Source organism: Lampetra planeri, chromosome 73, assembly GCF_965212315.1.
Source record: "Lampetra planeri chromosome 73, kcLamPlan1.2.h2, whole genome shotgun sequence".
NCBI lineage: Eukaryota > Metazoa > Chordata > Hyperoartia > Petromyzontiformes > Petromyzontidae > Lampetra > Lampetra planeri.
The window spans coordinates 520,187-544,417 of NC_136178.1; the positions used below are offsets into that span (position 1 = coordinate 520,187).

Here is a 24,231-nt window from a genome sequence, read left to right on the forward strand (position 1 = left end):
GTAATACAGTATATAATTTAATGTTGGGTTTGTCTATGGTAGTATATAGTACGGGGTAGACCCGTGTGATGTAAGAGAAAAAAGTTTAGCTGGAAGCATATTGTATTTTGTGCGACATAGAATTGTAATGTATTACTTACTGTTAGTAGCTCAGCTTATTGGAGAGTATATTTAGTATACTGATGATACTATGTAGTTTATACTTTAGTTTTTTACGTGGTGGTTTAGTAACTGCAGCTACATACTATTAACATTCCTTCCCTTTGTTAATGCTACGCCTATCCCCTCCCTTTGATGCTGCTAATCCTGCATAATGACTTTGAAACCCCCCACCCACCTCCTACGCATTTCCCATAAATATGCTAAATTCCTATTTATATGCAAATTATTTTGTCAAGGCGCTCTTCTTCCCCCTCCAACCCAGCTCAAATATACACTCCAAGCTTGGTGGTGTTTCATTCTTCACCTGAGGACGGCTGCTTGCGTTGTGGCCGAAACGTCGTGAGACTGATTTTATTATGTTTTATTTTTATTATTTTATTATTTCCCTTCTACGTGACTGTACCGAAAGAACCAAGAACACGCCAACCCCTTTTTTTTCATCCTTAAACACGCCAACCCCTTTTTTTTCATCCTTAAATACACGAACCCCTTTTTTTTCATCCTTAAACACGCCAACCCCTTTTTTTTCATCCTTAAACACGCCAACCCCTTTTTTTCATCCTTAAACACGCCAACCCCTTTTTTTCATCCTTTAACACGCCAACCCCTTTTTTTTCATCCTTTAACACGCCAACCCCTTTTTTTCATCCCTAAACACGCCAACCCCTTTTTTTCATCCTTAAACACGCCAACCCCTTTTTTTTCCATCCTTAAACACGCCAACCCCTTTTTTTTCATCCTTAAACACGCAAACCCCTTTTTTTCATCCTTAAACACGCCAACCCCTTTTTTTTCATTCTTAAACACGCCAACCCCTTTTTTTCATCCTTAAACACGCCAACCCCTTTTTTTTCTTAAACACGCCAACCCCTTTTTTTCTTTAACACGCCAACCCCTTTTTTTCTTAAACACGCCAACCCCTTTTTTAAACGCCAACCTCTTAAACGCCTACCATGTAAACACAACCCTTAAAACGCCTACTGTGATGTCGCCACCGCGAAGCCGCTCGGCGGGTGCCCCATCTACGACCTCGCCACCACCAAGCGATGGGGCCTACCCCGCTTCCCCCTCACCGCTCCCCACAAACACACCCTCACACAATTCCCCCCCCCCCATTAAGCTCCGAGGGGAGGTCCCCTGGCTGGCAGGTTCACCCAAAAGCCCTCGTAGGGATAATCTTCACGGTTTCCTGTGGCCAGGGAATTGGACGACCCCCCGATGCTAATTCGCACCACGGCGCTGTGACCTGGGTTAAGATTGCATGGTCACGGCGGGGGGCTGCCCAGCCACCGCGGTTGAAACGCACCCCCCACACACGTATCGGCGAGGCAGGCAGGGGTCCACAACCACGAACTAAGGGGAAGCCAGAGGGGGGGGGGGGCGGCTGATTGGCATGGCGGTGTGCTCGGGAACCGCCGGCGCGCAGCAGCCCACGGCGAGCCTTTGTTACGGAAGCCGCGGCTGATTGGCATAACAAAGGCACCCGTGGGCCGCCGCCGGCGCCACCGGCGCCGCGGCCGGCCATTGTTAGGGAAACCGGGAATACGGCTGAACGAGTACGACGACCTGATTGGCCGGGAGGGCCCTCGGGTCGGAGGCCTTTGATGTAGTCAGCCCTCGGGACGGTCTCTAGCTCGGCCACTCGAACGTCCGTGTGACGCGTCGAGGTGCGCAGCGAGGACGAGACCAACGGAACGCCGTGGGCATCTAACCGTGAGTAAGCGGAAAGGGAGTATTGGGATAGAGGCTAGAGGAACCAGAACCGCTTAGAGCCTATCAAATCAGATAAATCGGGTACAGACCCTGGGACGATAGCGTAGACCTGCCTCGCCGATCCATACTGACCAAAAGTAAATCGCAGTCGGCCAATAATAAATCATTAATAACCCATCGCAGCCTCGTGTGGTTTTACGAGTGGGTGAAAGCGCGTGGTGCTGTGTGTATGTGTGTACGCTCGTAACGTGGGTGGTCGGTGCGTCCACGGGTACCCGCTCCGTCTGTCGCCGCGGAGACTTGTGCGGTGTGAGGGCTCACAACCACCGTAAACACCTGTTCCGCGGTCCCTTTAAACGAGCGTTCTCGCCCGCTCGTGGAGGCCGCGCGGGTGCGAGCAACGTCATTCGCCCTTCGACCCCTGACCCTCCGTTCAGAGCGTGTGATTGGCGGAGAGCCAACGCAGTGTTTACAGGCGTACGGGAGTCGGCGACGAGCCATGCCTCTCACGCGAGCTCGCGGAGGTGCGGACCAGGGAGGGGAGCCGTCGAGCGATGAGCCCAGCGGCGGCAGCAGCTGTTCGCAGACCAGCGAGGGGTCGGCAAACGGCGGGACCCCTGCAGTCGGCACGCAGCAGGGAGAGACCTCGGGGGCCAACGGCCCCACGCCAACCATGTAAACACCAACCATGTAAACGCCAACCATGTAAACGCCAACCATGTAAACGCCAACCATGTAAACGCCAACCATGTAAACGCCAACCATGTAAACGCCAACCATGTAAACGCCGACCATTAAAACACAACCCCTAAACGCTAACCATTTAAACAACCCCTAAACGCCAACCATTTAAAACACAACCCTTAAACGCCAACCCCTAAACGCCAACCATTTAAACACAACCCCTAAACGCCAACCATTTAAACACAACCCCTAAACGCCAACCATTTACAACACAACCCTTAAACGCCAAACATTTCAAAAACAACCCTTAAACGCCAACCATTTAAAACACAACTCAAGGATATGCGTTTAAGGGTTTGCGTTTAAGGGTTGTGTTTAAATGGTTGGCGTTTAATGGTTAGCGTTCAAGGGATTTGTGTTTAAATGGTTGGTGTTTAAGAGTTGGCGTTTAAAGGTTGTGTTTAAATGGTTGGCGTTTAAGGGTTGTGTTTGAAATGTTTGGCGTTTAAGGGTTGTGTTTAAGGGTTGCGTTTAAGGGTTGTTTAAATGGTTTGCATTGAGGGGTTGTGTTTAAATGGTTGGTGTTTAAGGGGCGCTGTGCACGTGTACCTCGTGGTGGTGGCCACACGGGGGCGCTGTGCACGTGTACCTCGTGGTGGTGGCCACACGGGGGCGCTGTGCACGTGTACCTCGTGGTGGTGGCCACACGGGGGCGCTGTGCACGTGTACCTCGTGGTGGTGGCCACACGGGAGCGCTGTGCACGTGTACCTCGTGGTGGCCACACGGGAGCGCTGTGCACGTGTACCTCGTGGTGGTGGTCACACGGGAGCGCTGTGCACGTGTACCCCGTGGTGGTGGCCACACGGCGGCGCTGTGCACGTGTACCTCGTGGTGGTGGCCACACGGGGGCGCTGTGCACGTGTACCTCGTGGTGGTGGCCACACGGGAGCGCTGTGCACGTGTACCTCGTGGTGGCCACACGGGAGCGCTGTGCACGTGTACCTCATGGTGGTGGCCACACGGGAGCGCTGTGCACGTGTACCTCGTGGTGGTGGCCACACGGGGGCGCTGTGCACGTGTACCTCGTGGTGGTGGCCACACGGGGGCGCTGTGCACGTGTACCTCGTGGTGGTGGCCACACGGGGGCGCTGTGCACGTGTACCTCGTGGTGGTGGCCACATGGGAGCGCTGTGCACTTGTACCTCGGTGGTCACCACCATCAACACCACCACCAGCGGAAATATCCCAAAACCTCTAAAAACTGAAAAAAAAACCCAAACACTAAAACGAAACACCAAAACTAAAAAATGCTGAAAAAACACTAAAACCAAAAAAATCCCTAAAAACACTAAAAACAGACGGAAAAACCCCAAAACCACTAAAACCAGGAATAAAACCCAAAAACAAAAACCGAAAAAGCAACCAAAAAAACAGTAAAAACAGACGAAAATACTCCAAGACCACTAAAAACTGAAAATATCCCAAAACACTAATAACTGAAAAAATACCCAAACACCAAGAACCGAAATGAAACAAAAAAAAACCCTATAAGACGGAAATACCAAAACCACAAAAAAATACCCAAAAGCATTAGTAACTGAAAAAAATACGCCAAAACCATTAGAAACTTAAAGAATACCCAAAAACTACTAAAAACCGAAAAAATTCCAAACACTAGAAACAGACGGAAATACCCCAAAATCACTAAAAACTGAAAGCTCAAAAAACCACTAAAAACCGAAAAAACACTAAACACTGAAAAGAAATGGAAATATCCCAAAAAAATACCCAAGAACACCAATAACTGAAAAAATACAAACACCACTAAAAACCGATAAAACCCTATAAACAGACAGAAATACCCAAAAACCACTAAACAAATACCCAAAAACACTAATAACTGAAAAAATACCCAAAAATCATTAACTGAAAGAATACCCAAAAACCACTAAAAATCGAAAAATCCCAAAAAACACTAAAAACTGAAGAAAAAATAAAACTACTAAAAACCGAAACAAAAAACACTAAAAACCGAAAAAACCCCCAAAAATCCCTATAAACCGACTGAAATACCCCAAAACCACTAAATACTGAAAACATACCAAACAACAAACAGACGAAAGTACCCCAAAACAACTAAAAACAGACGGAAATACCCCAAGACCACTAAATTAAAAAAATACCCAAACACTAAAACAACCCCAAAAAAAACACTAAAAACCGAAAAAGTAACCAAGAAAACAGTAAAAATTAACCCGTAAAAACAAAGTTTTTCACGATAAATCCTTTATATGCGTGGCGGCTAGAATCTTCTCGTCCTCTGGCTTGAGATGGCTGCCACCTATGGGTCAGATGATTGCCTGGCGCCATTAAGCAATTGGTAATTAAATATTTAAAAAAAATTCCTAAAAAGTGTCAAATTTTGGTAATTTTTTTTCACGAAAAGAAATTGTCACGCACAACGAGTCTGTGTGCAAAATGTCAGCTCGATTGGATCACAGGAAGTGGGTTAAAAAACGACCAAGATTTGCACGGTCATAAGCAAGCAAGTGAACTTAATATAAAGGATTTAAAAAGAGACGAAAATACCCCAAAACCACTAAACTGAAAAAATGCCCAAACACCACTAAAAACCCCAAAAATGCCCAAACACCACTAAAAACCGACAAATGCCCAAAAACCACTAAAACCAGACGAATATAAACCAAAACCACTAAACTGAAAAAATACCCAAAAAACACTAAAAACCGAAAAAGTAACCAAAAACAGTAAAAAGAGACAAAAATACCCCTAACCCACTAAAAACTTATAAAATACCGAAAAATCATTAAACAAAAACCGAAAAAACACGACGAAAATACCCAAAAACACTAAAAACTGAAGAAAATACCCCAAACCCACTACAAACTGAAGAAAATACCCAAAAACTACTAACAGAAAAAAACCCCAAAACTACTAAACCTGAAATACCCAAAAATCACTAAACTGAAAAAAATACCCAAAAACCGAAAACCCACAAACACCAAAAAATCACTAAGACAAAAATACCCAAAAACCACTACAAGCAATATGGTGTAGCCCACATGCAAAGCATGGATTGAGCTATTGGATGGAAGACACTGAAAAACAAATTCATGGGCAATGTAAGGAAGCAGACCAACCTGTATGCAGCCGAGGGGCTGTAGGTGCAAGCTTTATTGACAGCCGTTTAGAGTTGTAGCAACATCTGCAACCTTCAGCTGGCAGAAGACGAAAACCTGGACTGAGAAGAGGAAGATGGGTTCTCACCTCAACCACACTGCCTACCACCATGTGGCTAAAGGTGGTTTCTGTAGAAGCCTGCATGACAGTAGATCACCTGATCGCCATTGTTGGTCAACTTCGCAAGGAAGCGGAAGGAATCTATGAAGAAGCGAAGGACGTTGTCACTTTGCTGGAGCAGGAAGCCAGAAGTAAGGTGAGCATCATACGAGACTTTGCCATCCACAAGACACCTGCACAGACAACGTAGACGTATGACACGTGGCTTTACATAGGGCAGGCCAGCAGAAAGCCAGCGCTAGGAGATGTAGCACTCCTCTTCCACTGTATAATACTGCACCGAGGGTGCGCCAAGCCCACCTCTTGAGGGGCTCCTCCCACCCGCGCCACCCGCAAACCAAAGCAGTCACCAATGGCGCACATTGACCACATCTCTCATCAGTAGTGTACCGACAGACACCACATGATGAAAAGCATTAACCATACACCTGGTCAGGCTTAACCAGAGCAAGATTCAGCGGAATTCCAAGGTCAGGCTATGTTATATATTCAAGCAGTGGAGAGAGAAATCTCATCCAGAGTTTGAAATTATTTGGTAGTGAAGGGGAGAGTCCCTGTACAGAACCAGGGTTGCAAAGGCAGCCGACCACAAAGATCCTGAGTGGAACGTGGTTCAGTGTCTGTGTAGTGACATAAGAAGGGAGGGGCTGCTGGGGGCTCTGAGTTCCCGGGCGGGTCCAGACGCTTAAGCCTCTGGGCGCCAGGCGTTGGGTTCCCAGGCGCTTAAGCCTTTTGGGCGCCGCCAACGGGGGGGGGGGGGGGGGGGGGGCTGTGTGTGCTCTGTGGGATGTTTGGTGGCGCACATGGCCCCACCCCTCGTTGGACTAGGCATAAAACGGGGAGCTCCCTAGACGATCGGGGGCGAGTTGTAACTCAAGACCCAAGACCCACGACCAGCCATCTGAAGACCCTGGGATGTTGTGAGAGCGAGTGGTGGGACTCTGGAACTCCCGACTCTACGACCTTGTGAGGGCGAGTTCCAGAGCGTAGCCAGAGTAGAGTATCTAGGCTGTGTACCTAGGCTGTGTACCTAGGCTGTAACAGAGTATCAGGACTATTGGAGTGTTGTGTTGTAATAAAGAAGTTACCTCTACAAGTGTCTCCGGAACCCGTTACATTTGGCGTCAGAAGTGGCAATGGAGACAAGAAGTAAGCCACGTACCTTCAGTCCTGACGGCGATGTTGAAGAGCAAGCGGCGACGGGGCAGCCAACTCGGGCCGACAACGACGCCGCACCGCCGGCTGAGTAGTCGTCCACCACACCTGCCGATCCTCCTCCAGCGTCGGGAGCAGCAATGGAGGAAACGCTGCTTCGCCTCACCGAGCTGCTCCACGCCACCGTCTCCATCCTGGACGACATGCGTCGCTCACAGGCGGAGACAGGAGGGAGAGAGGCGGCGCAGCGGCCGCTCCATTCCGCCGGCTCCCACACAAAGATGGCAGCCGTTCCCGCCGCAAATACATCCGGGTGTGTCGTCACTTCTGCCGGGGGAGCAATGACCGCTGGGAGCGACGTCACTTCTGGGCCCAGCGTCGGCCAACCAAACGACTCTGCGTCATCAGCGCTGCGTCCCTCACCGCCGGGTGACAGCTGTCTGCAACCTAGCAACGCCGCGTCATCAGCGCTGCGTCCCTCACCGCCGAGTGACAGCGCTGCGAACGCGAAGCCAGCTTCAGCCGGGTTGCCAGGCAACGAGCGCTTGGCTCACGTCCAGCAACGCCTGCCGGAACTCAAGGCATTTTCTTCAGAGGGGGGTGAGTGGGCAGCGTTCGAACGCCGGTTCGTCTCTCTTATAGAGACGTCCGGCTGGTCGGAGTATGAAGCGCTCCAGAGCCTCCCGGCCATGCTCGACGACGACGCCCTCGCAGCACTTCTTGTGGTGCCACGAGCGAAACGTGCCACGCTCACGGATGCCCTTCATCAGATGCGGCTGATTTATGGATCCCCGTCCGAAGCACGTCACCGCTTCGATGCGAGGAGGAAGAAGGCCTTCGAGTCGGCGATGGGGTACCGCAGCGCGCTGCTGGCCATGGCGCGGGTTGCCTACCCTCGCATGGATGAAGACGCTGTGGAGTCACTCGTGCTGCAGAAGCTCATGAGCTTGGCCCGCCAGCTTCGAGTTGCCATGCCGACAGCCGACGACGACGACTTCACGTCGCTACGTGCTGCCAGGTGCATCCAAGCACACCTACATTGCGATGAGGACACGACCATCGCCGCCTGCGCAGGCCCACCTGATGCACAAGCCTATGACGTGTATTCGGGGCCTCATCAGGCCTTCACGGCAACACAAAATCGCGGATCGTCCAACTGGCGATCCCAGCGAGATCACCACCAGCGGGACCGGCCAATCTCGCGCCAGGACGGGGCGTCCATCGTCTGCCACAACTGTGGCCTTCGGGGCCATGTGGCGTCCGGCTGCCGGGTCCCCCGATGCCGGACTTCAGGACCTCCGGCGCCTTGGCCACCACCGTATCCTCGGCATACTCAGGCGAGTCACGACACCTCGCACTCTCGGCCCCCACTTACAACAAGCACGCACCCTCACACCACACAGGGGGGTCATGCTTCGAAGGAGGGGGATTCGGGCCCATCATTGAACAACCGGGCGCTCGGACCAGGTCAATGGTCCGAGTTGGCCCATAGGGTCGTTGCCGCGGCGGCAGGGTCCTCTGCCGTAGTGGGTTCCATCGAGGGCGTTGATGTTCGTATGTTGATCGATACGGGTGCGTCGGCGACCATCATTTCAGACATAATTTATAACATTCTGCCCGATACATGCCGTCCCTTGCAGCCAGTTGATGTTCCATGCTATGCCGCAAATGGGGGTTCGTTGGGCATCACCGGACAGATCAATGCTCAGATCCGCATTGCTGACGTCCAATTAGTTGGGCCCATTTTGGTCTCATCAACCCTCGCCGTTCCGTGCCTCCTCGGAACAGATTTCTTGGGGAAGACGCTCATTAAAATTCTCATTAACAAAGGGTGTATTGAGCTCCCCTCCGGCCGACGCATGGCCTTCCTACCCACACCCACTCGGTTGCACTCCGCATCTACGACGGTGCAGGCGTTGGCGGCGTGCACAATTCACATTCCTCCTGGCTCTCAGATGTTAGTTCCCCTCCGGTTTCGTAAACCCCTTGATTACAACGCGTTCATGGGGGGTGCTGTGATCGGGCCTTCGCGTTCAGCTGAGCGGGTGTCGGACCTCGTGTGTGCACAAACGCTCGTGCGAAGCGACCACGACCCCTTTATCCAGGTCCTTAATGCGGGATTGGAAACGACCGTTATCTGTCAGGGAATGGTGCTTGCTCACGCGACGCCAGCCCCGCCAGAAGATGTGATCGTGGGTCACGTAGGGGGCGAGTCCTCTTCCGTTGCCAAGCCAGGTCCTGACACAGGATGGCTCGACGCGCTTTGCTCCACCTCTGCCGATTTGTCACCATTACAGCATGCTAAATTACGCACGCTGTTGAGCGATTTCGCCGACGTTTTCAGTCAAAGCAAATTCGACATTGGCTGCACTAAATTGCTAAGCCACCACATCGACACGGGTGATGCCGCTCCAATTCGTCAAAACCCATTCCGGTTGAGCCCGGCCGAAAAGGAACATGTACGGGTGGCCGTCAACGATATGTTGGCGGCCGATGTCATTGCGCCATCAAATAGCCCATGGGGGGCGCCGATCGTTCTTGTTAAGAAGCACGACGGGAGCCTCCGCTTTTGTGTTGACTTCAGGAAACTTAATAAGATTTCTGTGGCCGACGCCTACCCGCTTCCCAGGATGGACGAGTCGCTCGATGCCTTAGCAGGTGCGCACTACTTCTCCACCTTGGATCTCCTCTCGGGGTTTTGGCAGCTACCCCTTGATGACGCATCCAAACCAAAGACGGCCTTTCGCACACCGCAGGGACTGTTCCAATTCAACAGACTTCCCATGGGTCTTCACTCGGCCCCGGCGACGTTCCAGCGCCTGATGGAGCTGGTCCTCGCTGGGCTCCAGTGGGATTCTTGCCTAATCTACCTCGACGTTGTAATCGTGTTCAGCAAAACTTTTGATGAACACCTCACGCGATTGAAGGCAGTTTTCCTTAAAATGTGAGCGGCTAACCTCAAATTCAAACCGCAAAAGTGCCACCTCATGAGGGATTCGGTTCGTTACTTGGGCCATATTGTCAGCCGCTCGGGAATTGCCACGGACCCCGAAAAGACAAATTGCGTGCGCTCATGGCCAACTCCTACCTCTGTTGGGGAGGTGCGGAGTTTTATCGGCTTCGCCTCATATTATCGACGATTTGTTGCGGGATTCATATCCATCGCGAAGCCCCTCCACGCATTAACGGCCAAAGGGGTAAAATTCCGTTGGGGAGAGTTAGAACAGGCATCGTTCAATGCCGTCCGAAAAGCACTGGTCGATGCTCCTACCCTGTCTTATCCAGATTTTACCACTCCGTTCATTCTGGATACAGACGCCAGCAACACCGGAATTGGAGGGGTGCTGTCGCAAATTGTCAATGGAGTGGAGCGCGTCATCGCCTATGGCAGCAGGGTGCTGTCGCCCGCGGAGCAAAGTTACTGCGTGACACGCCGCGAATTGCTTGCTATCGTTTTTTTTATAAAGCAGTACAGACCATACATGTATGGCAGGCATTTCACAGTACGCTCCGACCACGCGGCGCTACAATACGCCTTGCGAGTGGACCAACCATCTGGACAGCTCTCGCGTTGGCTCGAGATCCTCCAGGACTTTGCGTTCACTGTCATTTACCGCAAGGGGATTCAACACGGGAACGCCGACGGGTTGTCGCGACTGCCGAACAATGGGCGCTGTGCTTGTTTTTTGGGTGCGGGGCATTGTAGGCAGCCTGACGGGGTACCGCCCCCATCCCTTGCGGCCGCGGCCGGGGATGGGGTCGGGGACCACAGGGCTCCCTCCACACAAGTTCCGCAGGACGCATTGCTGGGCCTCGGGTTGGACGACTGGGGACGTCTTCAGATGGAAGACGTCTCCCTCCTCAAATTGAGACGCCGCGCTAGGGATGCCGAGGGTCACAGAGGGCAGGGGGGCCCCGTATCATATGTCATCCGGGAAGGCGTCCTCATGCATTGGGATGGGGGGTCCAAATCCCACACGTTGGTGGTGCCCACCTCCCTGCAGGGGCGACTTGTGTGGGAAACCCACAGTCGCCTCTTGCACTTGGGTGTTCAGAAAACACTAGCTAAAATCCAATTGGAATTTTTCTGGCCGGTCAATGAGATCGTCGCATTGGATATTTTGGGTCCGTTTCCCGCTACTCCTCGGGGTAGTAAGTGCCTTTTGGTTGGGGTCGAATATTTTACCCGATGGGCTATGGCCTGGCCACTCCCCAACCAGTCTGCAGCAGCCATTATGGAGGCCTTTTTCCAGGGCTATGTCCTGGATAAGGGTGCTCCCGAACGCCTGCTGACCGACCAAGGAAAAAATTTCTCTTCCACCCTGTTGCAGGATGTGTGCAACCTGCTAGAGACACACAAAATTCGCACCTCGCCATATCACCCCCAGACTGACGGTATGGTCGAGCGATTACATAGGACACTTACCTCCATGCTAAGCCACCAGGTGTCTGAGTCACAGACTGATTGGGATCTCCACATACCTGGTGTCTTGGCCGCCTATAGAATGGCGCCCCATGCGGCCACGGGGTACTCGCCATTCTATCTTATGTATGGTAGGGAGGTTTGGCCCCCAATCGACGTACAATTGCACATTAAACAGCCCGCACCTAAGGCTAAGAGTGCCGACCACATCCGTGCTAATGTGCGTCGTCTCGTGGATGCCCGGGAGGCTGCTCAAAATAACTCAGAAGCCCGTCAGCTTGCCAACGAGCGGTTGCGGAATCTCCGCACATCCCGCCACGTTTGGGTAGAAGGGGACCGCGCCTGGCTCCACTGCCCGCAGGTACCATTGGCTACTTCCTCAAAACTGCTTAAGCCTTGGAGAGGCCCGGTTGTTATTATTCGCGTTCTCCGCCCGCAGTGTGTCAGGATCCAGCATGGCAAGCGACGTTGGTTCGTGCACCCGTCACGTCTAAAACCTTACATTCAACCCTACACACCTCCTTCACTTCTCCGGGGCCGAGAGCGCGACATGTCTGACGAGCCGTGCCGCGATGATGCTGCTTCTAACTCTCGGGCAGGTCCCGCTGTCCCGCCCTCAGGTGGCTTGGGAATGAAACCCGCCACGGCCGACCCAGCGGGAACAAGCTTGCCCGCGGGATCAGCGACCCAGGACACAAGCGCAACAGCGGGTCGTTGGTCCCCTCCCGCCTCCGTCGCAACCGATGGACCTGCCACTCGGACTCGCTCAAAACTCAAACGATTTTCATGACCCCCGCCCACGAACTCTCGTCTCAACGCGACGCCACTCACCTTGCCATCATGTATAGTGGGCGATTGGGGCGTGCGTTCATCCTGCATATATGTGTTTATACAGTGTTGTTCTGCATCGGTGACCACAGGAGGGGGAGAGGCGCTTTCTTCTCTTTTTTTTTTTCTTGAGTTGTCACACACTCATTCTGATGGTTAACAAATAATTTATTGTACAATTGTATTTTTTTTGACAGCCGGGTCGGCTGGAGGCTACGTAGAGGAGGGTAATGTAGTGACATAAGAAGGGAGGGGCTACTGGGGGCTCTGGGTTCCCGGGCGGGTCCAGACGCTTAAGCCTCTGGGCGCCAGGTGCTGGGTTCCCAGGGGGTCCAGACGCTTAAGCCTCTGGGCGCCAGGCGTTGGGTTTCCAGGTGCTTAAGCCTTTTGGGCGCCGCCAACGGGGGGGGGCTGTGTGTGCTCTGTGGGATGTCTGGTGGCGCACACGGCCCCACCCCTCGTTGGACTAGGCATAAAAAGGGGAGCTCCCTAGACGATCGGGGGCTGTGTACCTAGGCTGTGTACCTAGGCTGTAACAGAGTATCAGGACTGTTGGAGTGTTGTGTTGTAATAAAGAAGTTACCTCTACAAGTGTCTCTGGAACCCGTTACATCTGCACGCTCACCTCGACATGCAGAGTCTGGCCCAGCTGGTATATGGTGGAAGGTCGCGCCACACTCCAGTCGTCTTCATAAAAAAACAATTAGACAACTTCAAAAAACACAATTGCCAATGTCGAGTGCAGACTAAAAGCGCAGCCAGGAAAGTGCTTGCTCACGCCACTGCTTGTGGAAGAATCCCAGAAATTATGGGACCTCCCCTTTGCCAGTAGCAAAATATGAGAATAGGTTTTCCTTTCTGGCAACAGGTGTTAAGATGTTAAAACACCAAACTGAAACCCTTTACAAGGAATTATGTCTGTATTAAATCACAACATTTGTGGTCAGAATGCAAACAAACTAAAAACTTCCACATTTTTATTCTGACCACAAGTATTGTGGTTAATGTAGACATGATTCCTTCTAAAAGGTTTCAGTTTGGTGTTTGGACATCTTAACAGCTGTTTTGTTGCCTGAAAGGGGAAACCTATTCTTATATTTTAACACTGGCAAAGGAGGTCCCATGATGTAGCTGCTCACCCGAGCTCTCAGTGTCCTGATAGTGCATTGTCTTTGTGCTGTTTGCCTTTTGGCGTCCTCTGATCTAACACTGTTTGAGACGAGGCTCTAAAGAAAGCCGTCTTTGGTGTGGATCAGTTTCAAAGACAGTGTATATACTGTCAGAGCATGTTTTTTTGTTTATATTTTCACCACAAGTATCTGCAGGCATGATTCCTTGCAAAAGTTTTGTTTGGTGTTTTAACATCTTAACACCCGTTTTGTTGCCAGAAAAAAAAAAGGGAAAACCTATTAAACCTCAGATAAAGTTTAGGGACCTCGGGCATATATCTGGCCTATTCTTCAATACCAAGCAAACATCTTGAAGTCTAAACTGCTATGTGCATAATAAGCAATCAACGTCCTCACATCACCACTGACCGGTCATGAGCCTCAGCGTGAAGCTCAGCTGCTGCTGCATAACCTTGGCGCTCCTGAAGGGGATCCATGTGTCTTTGATGGCATTGCTGGACACGTTTCCTTTCCTGCAGTAAGGAGATCAGGCACACATTCTCTACAACGAGCAGAAGTGGGTGATGCTCAACAGCACCAATTATGACCAGAGTCTTATTGCAATGCCGTAAGTAGACAAGCTAAGATATACTGAACCACATTTTCAGAGTACATTTAACATCGCAAAGTGCAAGACTTATATCCGACGAGGACCAAATAAGATTAAGTATGAGACTTGGTGCGATGAATGCTATGCATTGGAGTATAATTCAGGGGACCGTGGTTCACACAGTATGCAATGCATGCACCACTTCAGGCGTGGACAATTGCAAGGCAGGATGTTGGAGGCAGGCCACGACACAGGCGCTTGATGTGAACCCAAGTTTGCACAAAAACCCCCACGACAGAGAGCACAGGGAGACTTTCCATCGGTGGATTAACTCGCTGTCATTTTGGCTTTATTGCAATTCAGGCCTCGCAAAGCTAAAGCCACCGAAACGGCACGAAGTTTTTTAAAGACAGCGGTAGAATTGCAAGCAGTTTAGCTGGACTTCTAAATGAAGCAAACGTCAAAACGAGACTGCTGGTGAACTCGCCTGGGATAGCGGCAAACGACCGGCACAGCGACGTAGTTTGTGCGGACAATGCCCGTGTTGGACGTCGGGCAGTAGTAGAGGTAGTTCTCGTAAGACAGCAGCTCTGCACTCATCTAAAAAAGGGAGGAAGACGTGGGGTTTATTACCTAGTGCGATACTAGTGGAATAAAAAAAAGCTCAAATAGCTTGGTGAAAGGGTGAGTGCATCTGCTCTGATAAAATCTCGCTGATGAGACAATGCGTGGGTGGATCTGATCCAATCGGGATCGCTGAGGGTTTTCCATATAAAAGGGATGCCGTGGCCTAAGGGAGGCGACGCAGCCGAGTATTTGTTTTACGATGGAGACACTGCGAGTTCTTCTACTGCTCCTGACCAGGTGAGGAGGCGGAGGAGCGTGCCGAGTGATGTTCAGGGATGTTCCTCAACAGCTCTGGATAATGACGTCTTGTGTACGTTTTTGGGTAACTGACCTGCATGGAGAAATGCGGTCCTGAAATGTCTCGCTTGCACCATTGTGGGTCGTAGGGGTTCCAAAGGCGGCTTTGTGTGGCGCTGTTCACACCAACTACATCGTGCACCGTGCTGGCCTTGAATAGGTGCTCACTAAAGTCGCTACTGGCCACTTCATTTTTTTTGGGAGTGGGGGGGGTGCCTCCCTTCTCCCCCTGCGATCTCTCGTCTTGGCGGTCACGTTTCTCGTGCTCCCCGCAGCTTTCTCTGCCTGGGCTCCGTCCTCGCGAGGCTTCGCCAGTCGCTGGGACCGCGGACGCTGGGGGAGCCGAGTGGTAGGGGGCGCTGCTGTTGGAGCCACATGACAACCACATCGCTCATTCTCTCAATATCACCTCGTGTGTACAGACACCGCCGTGTGCAAGATTAGAATGGCGGCGTCTCTCGGTGAACTGGAAAACCGTTACCGGCGACATGAGTTGCCCACAAGAGCGCTGCCTGGACGAGGTGGGGGGGGGTGCCTTTGAGCGTCTGGCGCTGCAGTAGTCACGTGACGCGACGTGATGGCTGCTGGGCACGGGCCGGCACGGGGATGATTCATAATCCTCCAGCGCATGGAAAAGGGGGCATTCGGGGACATTAACTCTCCCTTGCACGTTCCTTTTTACGATAATAACGCTTTCGAAAAATATGGATTATGACTGATTGGCACGGCTCTTACAACTATACTTAAAATAGTGAATTGTACACCATTTGACTGCACACGACCTATACGTAACACTCGCGTGGCAAAATCATCATGGCCTTCTTCCTTTCCATTTGTAGGGGTGTCAGGGGAAGGATTTCCACCAATAGGAGGGTTATTGGGAGGGGTGATCGAGGAGATATAAGGGGAGAACGGGCGGGAAGAGGGGGCCTTTGGCGGGAATGAGATTGGGACGACTGGGGACAGGTGTGGATGGGAGAAAAGGATTAAAATACGAAACCCCTGCAATCTTGTGTCGGCTCTCCTTTACATCTGGTGGCAGCGGTGGGATTCTACAATGGCTACAAAGAAGAATCCCCGCGGAAAAGAGCCAAGAGAAGAGGAAGCAGGGGCCGGGGATCCTTCCCATCCCGGGCAACAAGGGGGCCTGCTATCAGAAGCAGCAGCAGGGGGCCTGGATCGCCTGGAGGACCCCATGGAGGACCGCATGGCCCGCGTGGAGAGGGCACTCCAGGAGCTACTGCAGAGGCTCCCTATGGGGGGCCCGCCAGCACCGGGACCCCCACCCCCACGCGTACCACGGGAGGAGAAGCCACGGGACCCGGAGGCCGACCAGCCGGCCGGGCACGAGCCGCAACCAACCTCGTCAGGCCAGCCGCCGCCGCTCCCGCCAAAACCCCCAGGGCTAAACACCCAACACGGAGAACAGGTGGCAGGACGGCCGCGTCGGCTGGGGCCCGTCAACAAGTTCGTGGCCAAGGAAGAAGATTGGGAGGGGTTTGTCTGCCGATTCGAGGCTGCCTTCCACGCTCTTGAGTGGACAGACGAAGAGGCACTACGAGCGCTGCCATCCGTTCTTGGCGAAGAAGCACTCTCCTCTTACACCTCCCTTCCCTCGCACAGCAAGACCACGCTACAGGCGGCCTACGAGGCTTTGGGGGAGATCTATTGCCCGGCGGAAGGAGCCTTTAAACGGTTCCAGGACCGCCAGCGAGGGGCTCGAGAATCCCCTTTAGCCTACAGGGGTGCGCTGCTCGTGTTGGCGAGGAGGGCTTTCCCTCGCCTGGCTGAAGAAGCGCTCGAGGACCTCGTGGTCGAGCACCTCATCGCCTACGCTTGCCGCGCTGGTGTTGTAATGCCCGTGGTGACGCCGGAGGAACGCACCTCGCTGTGGGCTGCCCGGACCATCCAAGCCCACGAGCAGGTCATGGGCCGGGCGCCACCCGTGGGCAGGGTGGCTGGCGCGGCGGGGGGGAAGAGCCGAGCCGTTGCTGCGACGCTACTGGGTCCAGCGACAGCAACCGCCGAACCTGCACCGTCGCCACAGGCTGCCTGTGGGGCAGCTGGGAACGGACCCCCGACGTCTGAGCCGGAGCCATCGCTGCGGGAGGTGTACGCGGCGATCCGGGGACTGGCGGAGCAGAGGGACCAGGGGCGCGACCAGCCGCCGCGTCGCTGGCAGGCGCCTCTACAACATCGCGCTGAGCCCCCCCGACGGAACGCCCCGTGGGTCTGCCACCATTGTGGTCGAGAGGGGCATGTGGCGATGGGGTGCCGCACGGAGCCGGAGGCCGCCAACGCCACCTGGAACCCGCCGGGGCCGAACGCCGACAGGATCCAGGCGAGTGACGCCGTCCCACCCAGCCTCTCGGTCGGGCCGAGCAATTACAACCCCGACGCCGCGAACTCACCGGGAGTCTCCTCGGGGTGGGCGCCATCGGTGTCGGTTCCCGGTCCCCACTGTCCTGGTCGGGGGAAGGGGATCGCGCCGGGGATTGCGCCGGGGCCGGTGATCGTGTCGCGACCAGAAGTGGCGTCGCGACCCGGAGTGGCGTCGCGAACGGACGTGACGTTGCATCCGGAAGTGACGTCGCGGCCGAAAGTGGTGTCACGGATCGCGCCGGGAATAGCGCCGGGAATTGCGCCAGGGCCGTGGACCCCGCCGGGAATCGCGCCGGGGCCGGGGACCGCGCCGGGGATCGCGCCGAGGCCGGGGACCGCGCCGGGAATCGCGCCGAGGTCGGGAGGGACGTCGCGGGCGGAGGTGACGTCGCGGGTGGAGGTGACGTCGCGGGCGGAGGTGACGTCGCGGGCGGAGGTGACGTCGCGGGCGGAGGTGACATCACGGGCGGACGTGGTGTCGCGGGCGGAAGTGACGTCGCGGCTGGGGGGGGCGTCGCGGCCGGCAGTGACGTCGTGGCCGGGCGTGGTGTCGCGGACGGGCGTGACATCGCGGGCGGGCGTGGTTTCGCGGGCGGGTGTGGTTTCGTGGGCGGGCGTGACGTCGCGGGCGGGCGTGACGTCACCAGTTACCTGCGACGCCGGCGAGTTGCCAGGGGCAACGGCTCTTGGGCTGAGGCAGCCCACAAAATTGACATTGCGCCCTGGAGCAGTTCCACGGCCCGCCTCACCACCGCATTGCGGCGGAGCGAGACGGAACCAGGGGGACCACGCCCCCGTGACAAAGGAAAGGGAGGGAAGAAGGGAGGGGCTCATAGGAAGGCCCACCCCCCAGTCCCCACCGCCCCCTACAATGGGGGGGCCCCCCCACACCACGAGGGGGGCCCATCCTACGTCACCAAGGGGGGCAATTTGCACCACATAGAGAGCCCAGCCCGCAACCCAGGGGGAAGCCCACACTATGTAACAAGGGCGCGTTCACCCTGCTGCGACGCACTCCAAAGGGAGGAACCCCATCTTCGGTCCATTCACATCCATCCCCCATCATCTCACCATGCACCACAGGATAACGAGACGCCGCGTGGTCAGTGGCCGGACTCAGCCACACAATGGAGGAAGCTGGCAAGGCGGGTGGTAGCGGCCACGTCAGGAACCTCGGTCCTGGTCGGTGAAATCGCGGGAGTGTCGGTACGTATCTTGGTGGATATGGGGGCATCAGCCACGATCATCTCGAGCACCATGCACGTGTAGTGACATAAGAAGGGAGGTGCTGCTGGGGGCTCTGGGACCCTGGGCGGGCCAGGCGCTTAAGCCTCTTGGCGCCAGGCGCTGGGTTCCCAGGCGGGTCAGACGCTTAAGCCTCTTGGCGCCAGGCGTTGGGTTCCCAGGCGCTTAAGCCCCTTGGCGCCGCCAAAGGGGGGGGCTGTGTGTGCTCTGTGGGATATCTGGGGGCGCACACGGCCCCACCCCTCGTTGGGGACTAGGCATTAAAGGGGAGCTCCCTGGATGATCAGGGCCAGTCGTAGCTCAAGACCCAAGACCCAAGACCAGCCATCGGAGGACCCTGGGACGCTGTGAGAGCCAGTGGTGGGACTGGAACTCCAGACTCTACAACCTTGTGAGGGCGAGTTCCAGAGCATAGCCAGAGTAGAGTATCTAGGCTGTGTATCAAGGCTGTAACAGAGTATCAGGACTGTTGGAGAGTTGGAGTGCTGGAGTGGTGTTGGATTGTAATAAAGACGTTACCTCTACAAGTGTCTCCGGAACCCGTTACACACGAGATGCTGCCGGATAAAATCCGACCTTTAGTCCCCGTCAAGACAACGTTCATTGCAGCAAATGGAGGCAGCATGGGCTTCCTGGGCCAGGTTGAAGCCCCGATACAGATTGGGCAGCTTTCGGTAGGAGGACCCATCCTTGTCTCCGCAAGGTTGCCCGTACCCTGCCTGTTGGGGACGGACTTTCTGAGGTGGATGCCAATGAAAATCGATCTGGCCAATGGGCGGGTGGAAGTCCAGGGAACGCATCTCCATTTCCTAAAGGCAGAGGGGGCCAGCCGGGGTGTACCCTACGTGCAGGCTCTGGTCAGTAAGTCTGTCTCCATTCCCCCGGCAGCCCAGATGCTAATTCCGCTGCGATATCAGTCCCCCCTCGTGACAGCCCGACCAGACTCACCCATCTTGGTGTCTCCGGCGTCAGCTGCCATGGATCACCATGCGCTGGTGGGAGCCGAAACTATTGTACAGAGGAACCAGCATCTGTTCATTCAGGTGCTGAACACCTCCGATAGAACAGCGACGGTGCAGGAGGGAACAGTTCTGGCCCACGTTAGTCCCTTGTCACTAGGAGCCCCAGGGACAGAGCCCGAGCTTGTAGGCAGCATCAGCCAGTCCGAGGACAGAGGGGCCGAATCGTGGATGGACCAGCTGGCGGGGCCTGAGCCGGGATTGCCGCTCGACCAGAAACAGCAGCTGCACTCGTTATTGCATGAGTTCTCGGACGTGTTCAGCCGGGGACCGTTCGACCTAGGGTGCACAAATCTGTCGCAGCACCACATTAACACGGGAGATGCCACACCCCTGCGCCAAAACACATATAGAATGAGCCCAATGGAAAAAGGCCACATTCAACAAGCGGTGCAGGAGATGCTGCGGGCCGACATAATTTCTCCATCCTCGAGTCCCTGGGGAGCACCGGTGGTCCTAGTCAAGAAGTCAGACGGGTCACTGAGATTCTGTGTGGACTTCCGACGCATCAATGCCGTCACGCTGGCCGACGCATATCCCCTACCACGTATCGACGACTCATTGGATGCACTGGCGGGAGCAACATTTTTCAGTACGCTGGATTTATTGTCCGGGTTCTGGCAGGTCCCACTAGACGCGGACTCCCGGCCTAAAACAGCGTTCCGGACACCACAGGGCCTGTTCGAGTTCAACTGCCTGCCTATGGGCCTCCAGACTGTGCCGGCAACGTTCCAACGCATAATGGAGTTGGCCTTAGCAGGCCTCCAATGGGAAACGTGCCTCATCTACCTGGATGACGTCATTGTCTTCAGCCGATCATTCGAGGAACACATTGACCGATTACGTCAGGTATTCCTGCGGTTCCGGAACGCGAACCTGAAGCTCAAGCCGTCGAAGTGCCACCTTATGCAGTCGTCGGTACGCTACTTGGGCCACGTCGTCAGTGAGTCTGGAGTGGCTACAGACCCGGAAAAGACGGCCTGCGTGAGGGCCTGGGCTGTTCCCACAACGGTTCCAGAGGTACGCCGGTTTGTGGGTTTCGTTTCTTACTACCGCCGGTTTGTACCGAACTTCGCAACCATTGCCAAGCCCTTGCACATGTTGACGGCGAAGAACCAGAGGTTTTATTGGGGCCCTCTGGAGGAAGAGGCATTCCAGCAGCTGCGCTCACGTCTGACAGATGCACCACCATTGGCCTTTCCGGATTTTAGCCTCCCCTTTATCCTGGATACGGACGCCAGCGATGTGGGCATCGGCAGTGTTTTGTCGCAAGTCCAGCAGGGTCGGGAGGTGGTTATCGTCTACGGTAGTTGCGTGCTTTCATCATCGGAGCAGCGCTACTGCGTCACACGTAGGGAACTTCTGGCAGTCGTTCACTTCATGCAGCAATTCCGACCCTACCTGTATGGTCGCAAATTTACGGTCCGCACTGACCACGCGGCTTTGCATTGCAGTATTCGCTCCGCATCGACCAGCCTTCGGGCCAGCTGGCCAGATGGATAGAGCGCCTGCAGGAGTACAGGTACCAAGTAGTGCATCGCAAAGGGACCAGACACGCCAACGCAGACGCATTGTCCCGACTGGCGCCCCAGGGCCCTTGTGCATGCACCACAGGCGGGGCACGCTGCAAGGAGGCGAAGCCGGAGGGGACGGTCATCGCTCCCGTACGCACGGCGGAGGGCGCACAGGGTGAGGTCCAGCTGACCGACCATGACCTGGGGCTGACCTTGGACGATTGGAGACGGCTACAGCTGGAGGAAGCCCCACTGCGTACGCTACGCGCCTCAGCAGAGGCAGGGGGGGAGGAGTACATCGTATGGGAGGACCTCCTCATGCGATGGGACCCGACAGGGCGCCGGCGATGCCTGGTAGTTCCGGAGTCGCTGCGTCAACAATTGGTTATGGACGTACACGGTCGCCAGCTGCTGCACCTGGCGGGGCAGAAGACACTGTACACATTACAGGGTCGGTACTTTTGGCCAGGTATGACTGCTGACGTGCATCGATGGGTCGCTACCTGCGTCGAATGTGCGCGGCGAAAGCCGCCACCCCGGGTAAGCCGGGCGCCCCTACAGCCCATCACGGTGACCAGGGTCAACGAATTGGTTGCGTTGGACATCCTGGGACCACTGCCGGTCACGCCACGGGGAAATAAATACCTGTTGGTCGGAGTCGAGTACTGCACGAGGTGGCCGATGGCGTGGGCCCTCCCGGACCAAACGGCACAGACCATCGCCGATGCCTTCGTGGGAGGCTATGTCCTTGATAAGGGGGCACCTGAGCGGTTGCTCACGGATCAGGGCAGGAATTTCTCCTCACAGCTATTGAAGGACATCTGCTCTATCCTGGGCACTAAAAAGGTCCGAACATCTCCGTATCATCCCCAGACCGATGGGATGGTAGAGCGGCTTAACCGCACCATAGCGGCCATGCTGTCCCAAGTGGTGGACGAAAACCATTCCGACTGGGACCTCCACATTCCCTCGGTCTTAGCGGCGTACAGGGTGGCCCCGCACGCGGTGACGGGGTTCTCGCCGTTTTTCCTGATGTACGGACGGGATCCCGTTCCGCCTATTGAGGTGCAGCTGACGGACATTCCCGCAAGAGCTGACGCATGGCCGAAGGCACTAAAGACCTCCCTCATTTATTTGAGAGAGGCCCGCCAAGCAGCCGAGGCCGCATCGGCCACGAGCCAAGAGAGTAATGTACGCATACGGGAGAGGACAGTGACAGCCAAGCCCTTTAAAGTCGGGGACCAGGCATGGCTACACTGTCCTCAGGTGCCGGTTGGCCTCTCACCAAAGCTGCACCGACCCTGGAAAGGGCCAGTCGAGGTCATTAAAGCACTCCGACCGCAGTGCGTCCAGGTCCAACTGGGTAAGCGACGATGGTTTGTACACCCCACCCGCCTTAAGCCATACATATCTCCACCGTCATTTTCACCAACATCACCACCAACATCACTGCCAACATCATCATCATCATCCCGACCCAGGCCAAGGTCGCCGACCACCACGCGCCGACCGGCAGGGGGTTCGGTGCCCTGTGTTCCCTTGTCACCTACAGCACCCCATGTGAGGCCTGACGGAGCGGCGGCACGAGCGGGGGTCGGAGAGACAGCGGCGCCAGGCAAGGCGACACCGGCACCACCGAACCAGGGACCGCGACGAGAGGGCCTTCGAAGGAGGGGGCCGCCACGGTCATTTGCTGCCTGTGGATGTCCGGGCTGTTACGGGACGCTGGCTGGAGACCTGGGCAGGCCGCGCAATTGATTTTGTTGTGTTCTATTGCATTGTATGGTTGTAGGGGGGTTAAGGGCTGTCATCACTGTCAGTGGTGGGAGGCATGGGGAGACTTAAATGGTCCATGGGGGAGGCAGAACCGAGGACGGTTTTTTTTTCTCGGGGGGGGGTGATGTAGGGGTGTCAGGGGAAGGATTTCCACCAATAGGAGGGTTATTGGGAAGGGTGATCGAGGAGATATAAGGGGAGAACGGGCGGGAAGAGGGGGCCTTTGGCGGGAACGAGATTGGGATGGCTGGGGACAGGTGTGGATGGGAGAAAAGGATTAAAAGACGAAACCCCTGCAATCTTGTGTTGGCTCTCCTTTACACATTGTAGTAACAACGAACTGTGCACTCGTGTCGATAATTTGCATATATCAGGGTCTACCTTGGCAACTTTCCACTACAATTTCAAGAGTCTAATGCAGGGGTCTACGAACAAAATACCAAGAGCCATGTTTCAACCTGCGGCTTCGAAGCTGCAGGTTGACGATCCCTGGTGTGAGGTTCGTGCTGTCAAGTCGTGCACATACCTTTTTGAATTTGCGCTAAATTAGAACAATGCAACGCCTTAACTTGTGTATACAGAAACCGTCACGTTGTGTTTTTTTTAATTTCTCCATAAGGTGTAGTTGGTGTTGACGTCTCAACTTCTGAACTGCCTCCCCCAGGTCTGCTGAAGCAATGCCTCTCCTCCACTCTGGGTTTCTCTGTGGGATGGAGCAGCTCCTCTGACAGTGATTACCGTGTCTTTACGGAGTGAGTCCACGAGCTTTCCCTTCAATCGTGATAACATAATTAACCATGTTGAGCCATTGTATGATGACTGAAAACATATATGACGCTTCTCAAGGATACTATCAAATTGTTCTTTGGTTCTTTTCGGTTAAGTCACGTCTAAAAATAAAATAATAAATTAAAATAACATATTACGACGTTTCGATTGCAACACAAGCAATCATCATCAGGTATAAAAGAAATAGCAACAAAAATCTAACTAGAAAACTATAGACAGACATACAAGCAGACAGACATCACAACGGCACACAGAGAGAGGACACAAATCGGCACAAAGAGAGGGGTCGTTTCTGTGACGGTCCCTTAAATATAGAGAGGGGGGGCGGGGACGGAGAGAGGGAGGGGGCAGAGAGAATTAGCATCAATGAGTGTACGGCAACGTACTGCTGTTGCAAGTAAGATGACAATGTGGAACGGGCACGCAAAATTGAAAACGGGCACGCAAAATTGAAAATTAGGAGACAGGCACACCAAAATTAAATAACCTAGCAAAATATCAAAATGTGATGTAATACAACACAGATAGTCGGTTAACACACAATTAACGCATAGCCTGGTTGATTACGTGTTTCAA

General features: G+C 54.4%; 1 protein-coding gene and 1 long non-coding RNA gene across 2 annotated transcripts; one reads left to right on the plus strand and one right to left on the minus strand.

Moving 5' to 3' along the window:
* Positions 1–5,922: 5,922 nt before the first annotated feature.
* Positions 5,923–13,913, minus strand: LOC144737744 (uncharacterized). The gene is made up of 3 exons (XR_013589068.1): positions 13,826–13,913; positions 12,913–12,974; positions 5,923–6,054 (listed from the first exon to the last, which is right to left on the minus strand). It is a non-coding gene; the product is annotated as an uncharacterized LOC144737744 (long non-coding RNA).
* Positions 6,651–24,097, plus strand: LOC144737738 (uncharacterized). The gene is made up of 3 exons (XM_078620591.1): positions 6,651–14,870; positions 15,206–15,279; positions 23,531–24,097. The coding sequence occupies exon 1, from the start codon at positions 7,177–7,179 to the stop codon at positions 9,982–9,984; it is 2,808 nt and encodes a 935-aa protein (XP_078476717.1). The 5' UTR covers positions 6,651–7,176; the 3' UTR covers positions 9,985–14,870; positions 15,206–15,279; positions 23,531–24,097.
* Positions 24,098–24,231: the final 134 nt, after the last annotated feature.

What these genes read in the sequence shown, in the direction of transcription:
- LOC144737738 (XM_078620591.1), top strand. Translation starts at nt 7,177, where the DNA reads ATGGAGGAAACGCTGCTTCGCCTCACCGAGCTGCTCCACGCCACCGTC.